Here is a 17,530-nt window from a genome sequence, read left to right on the forward strand (position 1 = left end):
ATAAGAAAGGTGTGTATGCCTTACCCCTGCATCCTCCTAACATTACATGGCGGGGGGGGGGGGGGGGGGGGAATACTTCGGGGCCCCAAATACAAGTACTGTTGGAATTATTATTACTGGGGTGGGTGCATCCTATGATAACCAATCAAAGTACCAAAGGTGCCAAGCCTTGCCTCTCTCCCATATTTATATTTATATTGTATAAAGATATATATATATGCATGCACACACACATATATATATATTTCTTTTTAAGATATATATATCTTTCTAAAATATATATATAGTTCTAAGATATATATAACTTTCTAAGATATATATATCTTTCTAAAGCTGAAACGTGCTTCAGAACCAGGGTAGTCTGGCCTCTGTTGGCATATTATGAATTCATCTACTTTGTGAAGAGTTGGGAGTGACTTCCCCTCGTCCATCCCTTAATTATTACCAAAAGTTGAAAATCTTCTGAGGCACAATACTTGACAGTACAGCAAGTTTCAAATGCTGATCGTGTTTTCCCCACAGATTAAAAGGTAAGCAATTATTTTCAGCTGTTCTCAATACCCTTCCTAGGATTCAGAAATAAACTGAGAAAATGAATGAATTTCATGTCAGAATAGGAAATCCTTTTGCAAGTCAGATGATGGTTTTTGCAATCTTTGCTTTCCACAGAATTGAAGGAGGGCCTAATCTAGTTGCCAGTAGACAGATCATTAAAAGTAATTTTTGATGATAGATTACTATGCGATTTTGGTTATCTGTCATCACGTTGCTATAACAAAACTCCTTTCCTTTCCACCAACTTCTTTAAGTGAAGAAGTTTTCTCAGCACCTACAGCCAGTAGTGTGTTGGTAAATGTTTCACAATAGTTTGGGGGAGGAGGGAAGTGCTAATTTGTACCATTTGCCAATTTCTGTGGTGTAAATACTCCCACCATGGCTGATTTCAAGCTACAATGTGATGTCACTGAACATGGGGTTGGTTAGAGATAAGCAGTATTTCTACTATGCAGATATCACAGTTGCACATAACATCAAGTGCACAGGTAACAGTAAAATGTACTGATATAATTAGGAGGTGATGAGTTTTGAGTACTTATTTCCTTTGTTTTTAATAGTTTATTTAACTGTAAATTTATATAATTTAATTTTTAGTAATAGTTATATTTAACAACCACCCACAGAATTCCTAAAAACTGAATCAGTACAAGCTGGCTTTGGTACACCACGGCTTGACAGCTATAAAAAATGAAAGATAGGAATAAAATTATTGCTAAAACCTATCGCATTCTAGCACAAACAATATTCATCCAGGGATATGTGAACTAATTGTGGAGGAAAAATTGCCCAATTTTACTTTTTTCTATTTAATAATTATTTATCAAAGCTTTAGGACTGGTTTCCCAAATGTATACCTATGTCAAATTGGATGCTTTAAATATGTGTAGTTAATTTTATTTCAGTTACATTTCAATAAAGCTGTTAAAATTTTTTAAAGACTTTTATCTTTTTATTTATTTATTTATTATTTAAGATTGGCCCTGAGCTAACATCTGTTGCCAATCTTCCTTTTTTTTCTCCCCAAAGCCCCAGTACCTAGTTGTATTCTTTTTCTTTTTTTCTTCTTCTCCCCGAAGCCCCCCAGTACATAGCTGTATCTTCTAGTTGTGAGTGCCTCTGGTTGTGCTATGTGGGACGCCACCTCAGGATGGCTTGATGAATGGTGTGTAGGTCCACACCCAGGATCCAAACCAGCAAAGCCTGGGCCACCAAAGTGGAGCTCAGGAACTTAACCATTAACCACTCAGCCACGGAGCCAGCCCTCTAAGACTTTTAAAAACAGTAATATATTACATTGTTTTGATCAATTGCATTCTTATGATAATTCTAATGATAGAAAAATTTAATACCTAGTCTTACGGTCATAGAAAGTAAAATAATGATCCAGTTTATATACATATTTTTAGGCAGAGAAATATGATAGACTTATCCATAAGCCATTTAAGCATAAAAAATGCATCATGGTAAAATTTTGTGGTGGAACATGGAGTGGAAATTTGAGTTTGAATAGAAAAAGGAATGATGTAAAATTTCTGACTGTTAGAGAAGAGCCTGTTCATGTATTTTTTAAACGGTTAGTTGTAGGTATCAGATTGCTAGGGTATTTAATTCAACTGGATACATTTTAAAGAATGATGTAACCATTTATTTTTAAGTGTATGAATTTACAACATGTCGGAAATTACAACCTTTGCAACTATTGCAACTTTTATGAAAAAGGTTAGCTATCAACTAAAAAATGTGCCAAGAAGTACAGTTTTTCGATAATCATTCGGAAATTACACTAGCAAAAAAGACTGAAGATTGCTAGTTTAGACAGTTCGTGGAAGCTCTTGTATAAAGATATGCCAACCTCCTGAAATTAAGAAATTAATTTCCCCCTCTCCAAGTTCTGAGAATCTCTCTGAAGGCAGGCAGTATGTTTGAATATAGTTATTTGTGGGGTTTTAACCTGGGCTGCTTGGACTGGGGACAAGAGGCACATGGACAGTCACTACTTCCATAGGGTATGTGTCTCTATGTAAATTTTTCTGGGGCAAGAAACCTCAGATTCTCTCTTTAGATCCACAAAGAAGTCCCGACCTCCAAGGGTTAAAACAACTCCACCAGACCCTGAGGCCCTGTAAAAAGTTCTAATGGGTTCTCTTTGGCTCCCAGAAAGCAGAACACAGTAGTCAAAGGTTTGTAGACCTCAACTGAAGTCCCAGGTTCCCTACATGGGACTAAAGTAAAAAACCCAAAAAGCTGAGATAATAAATGGATCAGGGGTCCCTGGCACCTGTAACGCCTGGTCTGTATCCCCAGTTTCTCTTTTTTTTTTCAGGAAGATTAGCCCTGAGCTAACATCTGCTGCCAATCCTCGTTTTGCTGAGGAAGAAAGACTAGCCCTCAGCTCACATCTATGCCCACCTTCCTCTATTTTATATGTGGGATGCCTACCACAGTGTGGCTTGCCAAGTGGTGCCATGTCCACATTCAGGATCTGAACCGGCAAACCCCGGGCCATGGAAGCAGAACGTGCACACTTAACCGCTGCGCCACTGGGCCGGCCCCTCTCCCCAGTTTCACATCTCTCATTCCACTGTTTCCCTGACCTTATATAAATACAATTTCTGTCTCAAGTGAAGAAAAAAAGCCAAACAAACAAAATTACACAGGTTTTAGGGCCAGAAGTTCTTGATTAAAATCCTTGTTCCAGCACTTGCCAGTTGGAGGAAAGTTGGAGAGTCGCTTTGCTCCTCGGTAAAATGGAGATAAAATTAGGCGAGGTGCAGGGTACATAGTACGTGCTCCCCTATGTTGGTTCCCTCACTCCTTCCTTATTTTCTGCCTCTGAGAAGGAGTGAGTCTGGGTGATGTCATGGGCCACACACTGTACATCCTTCTCCCAGCTTCCTTTCAAGCAAAGAGAAGTGATTCAGAGAGTCAACAGGCAGCCACCTCCCATGCAGCTCAGAAAGGAGCTGAGACCCAACCTACAGAGGGTGCAGCTGCCTCTCTCCCTTTTCCCAGGCCTCCCAGGCTCGAGTTAACCTGGGCTGGGTGCACACTGGAGCATCTAGAGACACTAAGCCCAAGAAGCTACAACCAATCCTGTACTTAACAGCCCAGCTCCGACACCTCCACTTCCTGCAAGCCTTCTCAAATCCCTCACCCTCTCCTTCCCCTAGGACCGCTAGTCTCCATCTCTGCCCCTCCTTGGGCAGATGTCTCTTTCTCAATTATGTTAGAGTTCATAAGGTTAATAGCACAGGCTTCAGGGTCAGAGAGATCTGGGCTCTCATCCTAGCTATGTGACCTAGGGCAGGACACTTTACCTCTCTGTGCCTCAGTTCCCTCTTTGGTAACTTGGGAATCACTGTAGTTGTTATGTCATGAGTGTTGAGAGTATGGTCCTTAGCATATTCCTAGCACATAAATGTTATCCGTTTTTATGATCACGGAGGTCTCCCCCTGAGAGTCTTGAGTTGGGGAGCTCCCTCCCCAACAGCTCTTCACACACAGTAAATAAGAGGTAATCATGTCACTATTTTCAGAACAGCTGAGACAGTGAGCCGTGGGGCTCTCCCAGAATGGCACCAACTCTCTGGTCTTCCTTGCTCCATGCAAATGTCTTTCCAGTTCCAGATAATGACAGCCTGGAGTTTCCAGAGGCCATGGAATGTCCAGCCACTGCCTTGCATAACTGCAGAAACTGGGAACATTGGGTTCAGAAGGGCCCTCCCAGTCCTCTCAATCCAACAGCACCCCCATTATACAATAGACGAACCAAGGCTCACACAGTGAGTCAGCATGCACTGGAGGTATTTGAAAGAATTCCCAAAACAGCCCTTTCTCCTTGCTTTGTTTATTATTTGTCATAACGCTGTCCTTACCTGACATCATGCATTTATCCTTTTACTTGTTTATCATCCGTTTCCCTACCAGAGGTAAGCTCCATGACAGCAGAGACAGAGATATCCCTAGCACCTTGCCCAAGATCTGGCACAAGTCAACGTTCAGTTAATGTTTGCTGTGCAGATAAATGGAAGAATACCATTTGGATATTTGTCCTTGAGGCTCAGACACAGAAATTCACTCATTCGGTCGTTTATCCAATAGACATTTGATGAACATCTTCTGTGTGAGAGGCCTTTTGAAAAATCCTACTGAATGAGACACCATCCTTGCTCTTAAGTAAACATCCTTATTAATAAACAATTGTCACCAGTGGTTAAGGACCTATTATATTTCAAGCTCTTAGCTGGCAACTTTGTACAGATCTCCTCTGTGTTAGTGCGGCTTTTACAATTGCAAGGAACCATGTCTCCCTCAGGATGGCAAGAAAAAGGGGCTTTGGGGCCAGCCTGGTAGCATAGTGGTTAAATTCAAAGTGCTTCTCTCTGGTGGCCCAGGTTCGCAGGTTTGGATCCAAGGTGTGGGCCTACACCACTCTTCAACTGTGCTGTGGCAGTAACCCACATGTAAAGTGGAGGAAGATTGGCACAGATGTTAGCTCAGGGGTAATCTTCCTCAAGAAAAAAAGAGGAAGATTGGCACAGATGTTAGCTCAGGGCTAATCTTCCTTAGCAAAAAAAATAAATAAATAAAAAGGGGCTTGGAGGTTCTTAGAAGGATACAGGAGAGCTAAAGCCTAAAATGGAAATGAAGACATTGAGAACTGAGATGATTCCAGAGGCTGGCCAACTCCTCTCCAGCTCTTGAAGCCTGAATGGTCTTTATTTGAGGGTGTCTCTTCTTCCTGGACGTGTGCCTCTCTCTCTTTTACTGACTTACTGACTCTCTCTTTTAGTCTGAATTTGGGGGACAGCCAGTCTGATTGGCTTGGCCAGTGGCCTTCATTGCCTTCTAGGGTGAGAACTTTCAGGCCAGACCACTTCTTGCATTACCATCAGCCTAGAAGATGAACATTTTCTAGTGTCTAACACACTCTGAGCAAAGGGCATGTGTAGTTAGAAGGGAGTGTTGAACATCATCCACACCCTGACTTTATGAAGTTGATAGTATCCTTTCTATTTTATAGACGCGAAAACAGGCTTAGGGAGGAGAAAGACAACAAAGCTGTAACAAAACTGCCCCACCTGACCTGCAAACCCATGACTGAGAAACACACACTCTTGTCATTTGCCACTGAGATTTAGGCGTTGTTTGTTAAGCAGCAATAGCTGACTAATCCCAGATTCACATCAGATTTCTTTGATTCTGTCTCACCATGTTGTCCCACTGAGTTTACAGCTCTGATTCCTGTTCTCCCCACAAAAACATTTTTGAAGTGTGCTGTCCCCGAGGAAGCAGAGGGGAAGATGCTGGAAGAGAGGCTGAGAGATTTGTCCCTGAGAACCTCCTGCATACTAAGCTTGTGCTTCCTCTGCAGCCCCCACTCTGACAGCTGGAGAAAGGCACAGATAATAACAATTCCAACCATTTGCAGAGTGCTATATAGTTCTTCAAAGAGATTTCATCTAGGTTATTGCGTTTACATACCCCGAACAGTCCCAGAGGGTAGCCAGGGCTGGTATTATTACAGCCATTTTATAGTTGAGGAAACTAAAGCTCAGAGAGGTGAAGCGGGTTGTCCAGGTTACAAAGCTTCATCTAAACCCAGATCCCTTGGGTTCCAGCCCTGGGCTCTTTCCACAACACCCTGTTGCTTCTGAGTCCTTGACAGAGACCGTGGTCTGAGCACTTGCATACGGTGGGCGTAGCGCCCTGTGAGTCACATGCCACAGCGCCTGGAGTGCAACGCACAGAGCAGGACACTTTGAACCTGAGCCCATCACCTCACTTCAATCCTTCAGCAGAGCCTTCCTGCTCCTCCTGACTTTCCCTCCTCCCTCGGTGTCCTTTTCCCCAGCTTTCATCCAACATCTGGTCAAGGTGGAGAGAGTGCAACTGTTTTCCAGATGCCAGAGATTAGAATTTGCTCTTTGCAAACAGCAAAAGCTGTCAGTAGAACACCAAGGCGACAGGGTACTGAGGTAAGGAACCTCCGTTGAAGCCTGCTCTGCCATTTATCACATGGGCAATTCACTTCCCCTGTCTCAGGTCTGTTTTCTCCTCCAATAAATGAGACTCGCCGCGTGATGACATGAGGGCTGTTACAAACACTCTGTCTCCTTTGCCTGGCACATGCTTGCCCTGGCTAACTCCACTCATCTTTCAGGGTTACTAGTTTTACATTCCTTCCTCAAAGAGACCTTCCCCTGGGGCCAAATTGTGTTCCTGCCCAAATTCTTTTAGATCATTTCCTTCATAGTGTTCACTACAATTTATATTGATACAACTATTTCTTTGCTTCCTAGCTTTATTGTGTATCTCCTCTGCTAGATCAGAAGCTCCCTGAGGGAGGGTACTATGTCTGTTTTGTGTACCCAGAGGCTAGCACAGTGCCTGCTACATAGTAAACACTCAATAAATATTTGTTAGATGAATGAATGAATGACTCTATCTCCCTCTTCCCATCTGGCCTATCTAACTCCACCCACCCACCCACCCTGCTCACCTCCCAAGGGTGTCATAAGGTGATAATGAACTGTAAGCTGGAAATTCTTAGGCAAGGGTTGATGGCATAGCTTCCACTCCTCCCTCTGTCTCCTCAGTTCCTACCACACTGGCCTGCTTGCTATCCCCTAATCATGCCAATATCATTCCTGCCTCAGGGCTTTGCACTTGAGTTCCCTCTATCTGGAATGTTCTTCCCTGATATCCAGTTGGTTCCCCCTTCACTTCAATCAGATCTCTGCTGGAACGCCAGCTCTTCAGGGAGGTCTTTGCGGGCGGCTGTTTCTGAAGTACTTCCTCTCACCCTTCCTCCTCTACCCTTCTCTACCCCCTCACCTCCATCTGTCTTCATAGCACTTCTCATGACTTCATATGACATTTTACATTTTCGGTTGCCTTGGTTATGGTCTGTCTCCTCCATGAGAATATAAACTCAACAAGGTCAGAGTTTTTCTCTTTATTCATTATATCTGTACCCCCCAGACCAGTTCCTGGCACACAGTAAATGCTTGATGAATATTTATCAATAAATGATTGATTGATTGAATGAATGATGATGAAATGAAGGTGAAGAAAGTAACTTTTCTTCTTAAAATAAAGCCCTGAATCCTTCAAGGTCAGAGCAAAAAATAATTTCAAGGGAAAGGCAGAGAGTGTAGAACCTGGTGGGGAGAACACCTGAGGGGTGGGGCAACAGTTTCAGAAAATCTCACTTCTCTCCGTCCTCTCCAGGGTGTCTTAGACCTGGGCAACCCACACCTGGAAAAGAGCTCTTTATTCAAGAGGAACAACAACCTCCAGAGGCTCAGCCACCCAGTGGAATGCCTGGCATTGTCCACGCTCCATAGAGACATAATTTGCAGAAAATCACTAACCGTGGAGCACAGAGCACAGGAAACCAGTCCCTTGACCCCTCCAGTATAAAGAAGAGGGAGGCTGGAGTGGAAAGACAAAAGCTCCAGTTCCTCAACTTTGAGCATTGCAGCTGACCAGACCAACCACACCCCAGCTGTGTACTGAGTGCGTCACTTCTTTCTCTGAGCCTCAGTTTCCTGATCTGTAAAATGGGGAAAATGTATATCCCTACCTCCCCAGGGCTATTAGGATGGTAAGATCATGTACGTGAAAGCTCTATGTAAACTGTAATGTCCGGTGCACTTTCTGTTGTGCTTTGGGAAGAGGTAGTGTGTGGAGTCACACTGACCTGAGTTGGAGGTCCAGCTCTACCACTCATTGGCAGAGTGGTCTTGGGTAAATGGTGTCCTTTCTCTGAGCCTCACGTTCCTTATCTGTTAAGTGGGAATATTAACGGTATGTGCAATTCACAGACTTGTTTTAGAAATTAAATAGGGATTAAGTGAGATAATATAAGTGACTGGCACATAGCAGGTGCTCAGCAAATGTTCCTCCCCAAACACAGACACACACACAGCCCTTAAAACAGTCTGGGTAACAAAGGGTTCTCAGTTTGGAGGAGAGAACAGGCAGGCGATGAGCTCTCTCTCTCCAATTTCTCTTCTAAGAGAGGAGCTCGCTGGCCAGAGCACAGGTTGATCACCAACGCAGAGGACAGGCAGTCAAAAGCTAGCTTCCCACATGGAGTTTCCAATAAGTGTGAGCGCAAGATTGCATAACCTGTCCCTGAGACACGCGTCTCCCCTGAAGTGTTTCCATCAAACGTTCCCTGAAAGGGATCATGTGAGAGGCTGGAGGGCAGCCTAGGGAAGGAAGAAGGGAGAAAGGGAGGGAATTGGAGAACCTGAGGGGTGGGGTGGGATCAGGAAGAGAAGGTAGCACATTTACTGAGTTCCTACTATATGCCAGGCACCCGGCTTACTGTCTGTCTACTCAGATCTTTGCCATATATCTGAGAGATCAGGAGTCACAACTCCCACATTCCAAGGGAAGAAATAATAACAATAATTAATATTGCTAACGTTTACATAACGCTGACTGTATATCAGGCAGTGGGGTAAGCACACATTTGATCCTCAAGACAGCCCACAACATGGGTACTATTCTGATTCCCATTTTATAGAGGAGGAAACTGAGACTCCAAGAGATGAAGTTAACTTCCCCAAGGTCACCCAGAAAGACAGTAGTGGAGCCAGGATTCCAATACAAGCAGGGCTCCAAAACCCATAGACCTATATGAGGACACTTCCCAAGGGCTTTATGGGGGTGGATCTGGAAAGTGACCCCAGCAGAAGCTGTTCTCACATGCCCACAGTGGGGGCCCAGTGTGGGAGTGACGTAGTGACCAAGTAGCCGGAGTCATTTCCCTCCACTGCACCAAGAGGACAGTTTGTCCCAGTTTGTGGCTTTTTGTCATTCTGCCTCTGACCTAAAGTTTAAAATTTCATTCATAAGTTTGAAACCACAAACTTGGCAGCGTGGGAAAGGCCCTTGGAGATCAGCTATTCTAGTCCAACCCCCTCATATTACAGATGGAAAAAAAACCCGGAGGCCCGAACAGAGCCATGGACATGGCAAGGTCACAGAATGATTTGCCGCTAGAAGGAAGGGTTGCTCTGAGGTCAGTTACAGATCATCTTGCTTCGTGATGACCAAATGTAGCTGTACCTCTGAATCACTTCGGGAACTCTTTAAATACACAGATTTATGGACTCTGCTTCTAGAGATTCAGACTTTGGTTTGCAACAAGGCCTGGGAATCTGACTCCACAGTGTGTTCCTCGGGTGATTCAGATGGCACAGGGCCAGGGACTGCATCTGGAAGTTGGAGTCCAATGCCTGTCTTTTATTTTACAGTTTGGGATACTAAGACCCAGCATGGGACTTGCCCAAGGTTACATGGCCAGTCAGTGGTGCCCTAGCCCAGGCTTTGTTCTTTTTCAGGCTGTCTGTAGTTAAATTCTGAAAACGGGCCAAGGAAGGGCTGGCCAAGGGAGTTAGTGTGGTTTCCCCCAGCTCTTGGTTTCCTTGGTGTACCCAAATTAAGACACATTTCCGGAGCTTGAAAAGGTGAGAATTCAAGAGCTGAAATCCTACAGGGAAAAGGAAACTGCCATAGGCTCTCCTGCAGGTGGGCGGGGATTTCCCAGAGGTGAGCTCTAGGCCCCAGGGATGACGTCAGACACCAGCTATCCAGCTGGGCCCCAACGCCTCAGGGCCCAGACTACCTGCATTTTCCATTTCAGGAGAATGGGTAGGGAGGGCCTTCCCTCTGAGGGTGGAGATGGAGTGGAGAGGGTCCAGCTGTGACTTCGAGGGGCGGGGTGGGGGGGGTGGTGAGGGGGGCCATGCCTGACTCCTGAAGAGCCACACATTCCAGCACACGCAATGAAGAGGAAGCTGCCTTCGGGAACTAACTCAAATCTCTCAAGGACTTCCCCTCACCCTCTCCTCCCACCTCTCCTTAATCCCTCACCCCAGGGCTATGTGAGCGGGACTCACTGCTCCTTTTCCACTTCCCACTACTCCACCGCTTATTTCACTGTCTCCTTTCTTTCTTTTTTTCCTGTAATGGTATCTCGGTGTGTGGAGTCAGATGTCCTGGGTTTGAATCCCAGCTCAGCTTCCTATGAGCCCTCTGATCTAGGGATGGTCATGCTTCTCTCTGAGCCTCAGTTTCTTCACTTTCAAAAATGGGGATAATATCTACCTTTTGCATAGTGAGGATGAAACAAGGTATTTAATAAACAGAGGATGTTTTCTCAGAAACACTAGATCATGTGAGTAATCAGCGGATGAGGGTGATTTGAATACATAGTTGTTGAACTGAATTGAGGCGCCTAAAAGAATGATTGAGCTAGAAGCACCTCACAAATCTTTGGGCCTTAATGACTTGCAAACTGGAGTCCAAGTGAGCTGTTTCCAGCATTTGCAGATGATAAGGAAAATCACCTACTTACTCTTGATAAAGTCTCAAGTTTCTTTACTTTTGTCTGGAATTGTATCAACTCAAGGTGATTATATGGTTACCACAAGCTGTTCAGAAGTTCTGATTGGCAGTTACATGGGTCTTTGACAAGTTTTTTTTATGGGAAAATAATTAGTGGAGGATAGATTAAATGTTGGAAAACGTTAATCTTGTCTAACTCCTCATTTCCTAAACAGGGAAGCTGAGGTTTAAGGAAGGAAGCGGCTTGCTAGTCACACAGCTAGTAGAGCTAAAACCCATGTTCTTTTCGTCGAACCAGTTACTTCCTTTCTTTCCACTCTGGAAGAGGGGGAACGTAGGATCAATGAAGTTGAGGAGTTTTGGTCTGCTGGTGCTGGAATGAAGTGACTCATCACTTTGCTGTTGCCCTTTCTCTGTTCTTGACTCATTCAGCAAATATTTACTGACTGTCCACACTATTTGGATTCAGAGAAGGCTGAGAGAACACAGTCAACGCAGCAGGCAAGAATCTGGATCTGCTCCCAGGGACGATTTCAGAACCTGTTTTCTTTCCATTATAAATATATAGAGATATGTAAATGTAAATAGATACTCACATTATAAAACATCACTACTCTGCCTTCTAATATAGTTAGATTGTGTCTGAGGGCAGGGACTGTCTCATTCCTACACGTCCAAAGCTTCCTAGCACCGAGTAGGCACGAAATCGATGCTGTGGTGTTGGCAACACCTGAATTCGAATCCTGACTCCACTATCTCTATGTCTTTGAGACATAGAGGTTGCTTTCCTCCTCTGGCCCTTAGTTTAATCATCGGTAAAATGGGAACAGTGGCAAAATCATGTGTGGAAGAGCTGGCAGGTTCATTTCGAGTTACCCCAGACTTTAAGAGAAAGAAAACATTGGGAATCTAAGCTGAAAATAAAGTCAACGTTTATCACCTCCTTAATTCCCAAGCATCTTTTCCTCGCCCTTGGTCACCCCTCTTCCACCTCCCCCAGCCGCCCTCCGTTTCTTCAAGATTCCCCTCTAGAGGGCACGCAAGCTCTACCTCTCTCGCGTCTCACTTCCGTTCGCCTTCATTCTTCATTTTGCGCATGTGCACACTTCGCTTCCCGGCGGCCGGTACCCTCGCTCAGGTGGCTGAGCCGAAGATTGCACCCACTACGCCTGCGCAGTCTCAGCCCCGCCCCTCCACCGCCGTCCCCGGAAATGCTTCCCTCCTACGTTGCAGCCGCCGTCGCTGGCGCTTTGCCTCTCTAGGCCGGCAGGGCTTCTCCTCCATGGTCGTGTCTGTCAGCCGTGTTTCGGAGGCCAGCAGGTGAGGGTGGGCCGCCCTCGGACGCTTCGATCCTCGAGTCCGTCACCAGTGAGTGAACCCCAAAGGAGCTTGAGTACGGGCGGGGACCGAGCAGCCGGAATGAGCAGGATTTCCCCTGACTTTGGGAATGGGTCTGTCCACCCGGCCCCCCCCTTCCTGGAATGGGCTCGCCCCCTCCATCCCAGTCCCTCCTCCCGGGCGGGGGGGGGGGCGTTGCCATGGTGACGGCCCGCTGGCTGAAGGCAGACGTGTGTCTTGCAGGGACCGGGGCGGCCTGGGGCCCATGGCGCGGCGGCGCTGATCCAGGCCCTGGCCGCGGCCGGGCCCCGCAGGCCGGCATGGCGGGCCAGTTCCGCAGCTACGTGTGGGACCCGTTGCTGATCGTGTCGCAGATCGTCCTCATGCAGATGGTCTATTACGGCTCGCTGGGCCTGTGGCTGGCGCTGGTGGACGGGCTGGTGCGCAGCAGCCCCTCGCTGGACCAGATGTTCGACGCCGAGGTAAGATCCCCGGGCCGGAGCGGGCGGGGTCTCGGCCTCACCGGGTGGGATTTGTGGTCCGACACTACTGGGCTCTAGACCTGGCTGGGCCACCTTCTCGCTTTGTGGCCCCCAGAAAGCGATCTCACCTTCCTGAGCCTCAGGTGGACCCTCCATAAAATGGAATGACTGATAACAGAGAGGCAGGTTAGTACAAAGGAAAGGGCCTGGATGTTCTAACAGATAGGCCTGCGTTCCAGGCAACCTAATACAGCTCTCTTCTGACACGCTGAGAAAGTGACTTCACTTCTCTGAGCCTTGGATTCTCAGATGCCATATTGGGGAGGGGGATGGATAAAAGAACGTTCACAGAGGTATAATGGAAACTGCCCGGACTCTGGAGTCAGACACGCCTCCGTTTAAGTTCCACTGACCAGCTGTGTGACCTGGGGCAAGTGTTGTTACCTCTCTGAACCTCAGTTTTCCTGTCTGCAAAATCATGAGAGCAGTAGCAGAGAGGTCATGGACTGCAGCGCAAAGAACTGGTACTTGGGATTCAGAAAGGCTTAGTGTCCAGTCTAGCCCCAAACATACTGTGGGACTTTGGATGAGTTTCTTCACCTTTCTGAGCCTGTTTCCTCCTCTGGAAACTGGGCAGAAAAATCCTCAGCCAAATGGGAAGAGACCCAGAGGGGCCTCTGAATGTGAACATGCTTCATAAAGTGTAATGGAGGCCCAAAAGGTGTTTGCGTGTGAGAGGCACCTGTGGTGTATGGTCATCAGCACAGTTCTTGGAGCCAGGAGATGTGGGATGGAATCCTTGCTCCTGCTGCTTATTCTCTGTGTAGCCCTTGGGCGAGTTATTATCCCAAAAGAGGTAAGAGTAACAACAACAATCATAGCTTTACAAGGTTGTTGTGAGGATGATATGAGACTATGGATGTCAGAGGCTTTTGTGAACTGAAAGTTGTGCAGGTGTTTGGTATACAGTAGTGTATCAAGAGTATTGGAGGTTGCACACCCACCAGGTGCCTAGTGGTAGCCTCTTAGGAGCCTCTGTCCTCTTGGGAAGGGCGTGGAGGAATCCTGGGCTTTGTTGAAGAGCGACCTCATGCACACAACGTGAATTCTAGACCAAGGGCTGGCAAACTTTTCTTTCTTGTTTTTTTTTTTTTTTTTTTTAAGAATGGGCCTGAGCTAACATCTGTTGTCAGTTGCCAATCTTTTTTTTTCTTCTTCTTCTCCGCAATTCCCCCAGTACCTAGTTGTATATTCTAGTCGTAGGTCCTTTCAGTTCTGGTATATGGGACACCACCTCAGCATGGCTTGACAAGCAATGCTAGGTCCGTGCCCAGGATCCAAATGGGTGAAACCCTGGGCCACCGAAGCGGAGCTTGTGAACTTAACCACTTGGCCATGGGGCCGGCCCCCTGGCAAACTTCTCTTAAAAGATGAGATAGTAAAGATTTTAGGTCACAACTACTCAACTTTGCCACTGTACTAGCCGTAGACAATACTAGCAAATAGGTGTGGCTGTATTTCAATAAAACTTTTTTTTACAAAAATAGGTGCCTGGCCCCTGGGGCCATAATTTGCTGAACCCTGTTCTGGACCTTACTCTTGCTCTTTACTTACTGTATCACTTTGGGCAAGTTACTTAACTTCTCTGAGTTTTTATTCCTCCTTTGTAAAATGAGGATAATAATCCCTTCCTAGCTGCTGCAGTGGGTCCGATGAGATACCGTAATGGATGTCTGTGAAAGCACCTTGCTGGAAATGGGCTGCCATACAGATGAAGGGGGCTATTGTCTTCTGTGCTCTGGGAAGAATGCTTGTTCCTTGGGAGGCTCTGCCAAGTCACCTCTCCAGCGTATTTCTATTTGTGATTCCCCCTCAGATCCTGGGCTTCTCCACCCCTCCAGGCCGGCTCTCCATGATGTCCTTCATCCTCAACGCCCTCACCTGGTGAGTATCGCCAGTTTTGCCATCCAGCTTTTGGGGTCTTAGCACTGACACTAACTTCCTATATTTGGACATGAGACAGGCTGGCACTTGTTCCTGGGGAGTGGTGGACTGAAGTGGGCGGTAGAGGCCAGTTCTGGGACTGGCTCCATCATAGAGCTCCTTCCATTGTGGTTTTGACTTAGCTGGAAAGCTCTGATGTCACTCTGTGCACGCTGCGTGTGGGACAGCTTCCATCTCAGATCACCTCCTTGATGTGGGACGAGGTGAGGAAACGGTTGGACTGGAAGTCAGGAGAACTGGGTTTTATTCTTGGTCCCTGTGCCATTGGCCAGGTTACTTTCCCCCTCTCTGGGCCTCAGGCTCCTCATCTGTACACAGAGGGTTTCACTGGGTAACCTCTAAGATCTCATGACCGTTGCCTGTCTCTTAAGAGGCAGTGTAGCATAGTGAGTAAGAGCTCAGGCTCCGGAGGCAGACTCACTTGGCTTTGAATCTCAGCTTTACCACTAGTCTAGTGACCGTGGACAAGTTAATCTGTCTAAGCTCCAGTTTCCTTGTGAGTAAAGTGAGATGATAATATTATCCATTTCATGGTTGTAAGGATTAAATGAGCTAATTCACAGGAAGTCCTTAGAGCAGTGCCTTGCATGTTACTGTTCTTGACCTTACACTGGAGGCTGAAAACTGGTGGACTGACTTTGACCTAAATTTGTGTCCTAGATACATTCTCTTTGGCTTACAAAGTGGTCAGCCCATGCATGGTGTTCAAAAAATTTTCTCACTTAGTTGAAAATCAGGGTATTTTATATAAAAAATCCAGATTTCTGGTTTCTCGTGAAAAATAGGAAGATGATTGATTCCAGGCCAATCTTCTAGCCTGATGATTTGCCCAGCTGCAAGTAACTGTTGTCCCCACTGTAGATGGAACATGTGTGCTTCAGGGCGCCACAATCCCCCCTGATCCCTAGGGTCCCCCTGAGTGACGGTTGCCATTTATCAAGCTCATAGTCTGTTTTTCTTCTCCCCAGGCTGATTCACTCTCAACATTACCTGTCAGGTTCTTCTAGGCATCTAATAATGGAACCCTTGCTTCACACTTATCTCGCTTGCTTCTGACCACTATGCTGTCATCCTGATTGTCCCCACTCCCCGAAATAACCTAAGGCCAGGACAACCCAGTGACAACTCACTGCTGTCCTCTCCCCACAGTGCCCTGGGCTTGCTGTACTTCATCCGACGAGGGAAGCAGTGTCTGGATTTCACTGTCACTGTCCATTTCTTTCACCTCCTGGGCTGCTGGTTCTACAGCTCCCGTTTCCCCTCGGCGCTGACCTGGTGGCTGGTCCAAATCGTGTGCATTGCACTCATGGCTGTCATCGGGGAGTACCTGTGCATGCGGACGGAGCTCAAGGAGATCCCCCTCAACTCAGCCCCTAAATCCAATGTCTAGAATCGGGTCCTTTGGACACCCTGCTGGGCACTTGGCCACCCCCAACACCTTGGGCTGCTTAGACCCTCCAGATGAGGTCCAGCCCAGGCTGAGAGGAACCCTGGAAATGTGAAGTCTCCGTTGGTGTGGGAGAGATAGTGAGGCCCCGTCAAGAAGGCAGGTAGCAGTCAGGGTCACAGCTGCAAGAATGGCCTCTGACTGCTGAAGCCTTAGTATCTGGGAGGTCAGCAAGGGGACCTCTTTCAGGGTAATAACAGAATTGGAACCATGTCACTCTTGAGCCACCATATGTATCACCAGCCTGTTATTTTAAAAAAGAAAAAAATCAAGGATATCTGATTGGAGCAAACCACTCTTCTAGTCATCTGTCTTACCTCCCTGGGACAGCTGCTCCCTTTGCCGTGTTGCTGAACCGCAGCTATTCTGTTTGGAGAAACACTTGGTTTCTGGATCCATAGCCACAGAAAGAACTGTAGGTACAAAATATTCAGCTGCTGTCAGGGAGAGGATGGCAGATGGAGGCATCAAGCACAAGGAAAATGCACAACCTGTGGCCCGCTACATGCCTGTGCACGTGCACCCATGAACCCATGACCGACTTTATTCCAGTTCTCTACTGAGTTCCCACCCTGCTGCCAGCTTTCAACAAGGCCAGCCTTAGGACCCCAAGAGGAGTCTCAGCATCGCCCCCACCCTGACCCTCATGATAGAGTCACTGCCCATTCTCTAGGAATGATCAGACACCCCAGCTCCCACTGGACCTCGGTTCTGGCAGTAGTTCCTTTTTCCTGCCTTATTTGGAATTCTGTAACAGGAAGGGTATGATGGGTGCCCAGAGACAGGAAGCCCAGCCTTCCAGCTCAACCTGCTCTGGTAGTGTCAAGGGAGATAGGAATTTGCTGCTAAGATTTTTCTTTGGGGTGGAGTGTCCTCTGTGAGGGGCTTGCAGCTGTCCTTCCTATGTATATAAATACAGTATTTTCCATGATTCTGCCTCGACTTGCTTTGTAATGCCATGGTTGGAACTGTGAGAGATCAGAGCAGCTAGGCATCAAGAATTGCTAGGCCACTGTCTCCTTTCCTGAACCCCAGGTTATTCCTCCATTTGGTTAAAATACAAAGTTACTGGGGACTTCTGTGTCCCACCCCCTCCACCTACAGCCTCCTGTTTGACATCTTGGTGAACCACCACGACTCTCAGGATTCCTTCCCCATTTGCCGGTGACTTCTGAACGTGTCTGGTGGAACGCACTGGTCTAGACCCATTTCTGCATGGAAACCATGGTATTCCTCTTTGGATCCTGCCCAAGAGAGCTGTCAGTTTTCAGGTGTCAATGTTAGGGACACACAGACGGGGAGTTTTGCTCTCTCCTCATGAAGCCTTTCTAGCTTC

At 46.7% G+C, this 17,530-nt stretch overlaps 1 protein-coding gene across 3 annotated transcripts in view; it reads left to right on the top strand.

The window, feature by feature from the left end:
- The first annotated feature begins 12,106 nt into the window (after positions 1-12,106).
- SYS1 (SYS1 golgi trafficking protein) overlaps positions 12,107-17,530 on the top strand; it is a 32,995-nt gene continuing 27,571 nt past the window's right edge. Inside the window, exons 1-4 of one of the 3 annotated variants that reach the window (XM_046678573.1) lie at positions 12,107-12,243; positions 12,505-12,743; positions 14,620-14,687; positions 15,897-17,125. In XM_046678573.1, the coding sequence (XP_046534529.1) occupies positions 12,582-12,743; positions 14,620-14,687; positions 15,897-16,137 (471 nt within the window). In that variant the 5' untranslated portion in view covers positions 12,107-12,243; positions 12,505-12,581 and the 3' untranslated portion in view covers positions 16,138-17,125. Of the gene's footprint in view, positions 12,292-12,504; positions 12,744-14,619; positions 14,688-15,896; positions 17,126-17,530 lie in introns of those variants that run through there. The other 2 variants (XM_046678572.1, XM_046678574.1) reach the window with 2 other exon arrangements.

This window comes from Equus quagga, chromosome 12 (genome assembly GCF_021613505.1).
Source record: "Equus quagga isolate Etosha38 chromosome 12, UCLA_HA_Equagga_1.0, whole genome shotgun sequence".
Taxonomy (NCBI): domain Eukaryota; kingdom Metazoa; phylum Chordata; class Mammalia; order Perissodactyla; family Equidae; genus Equus; species Equus quagga.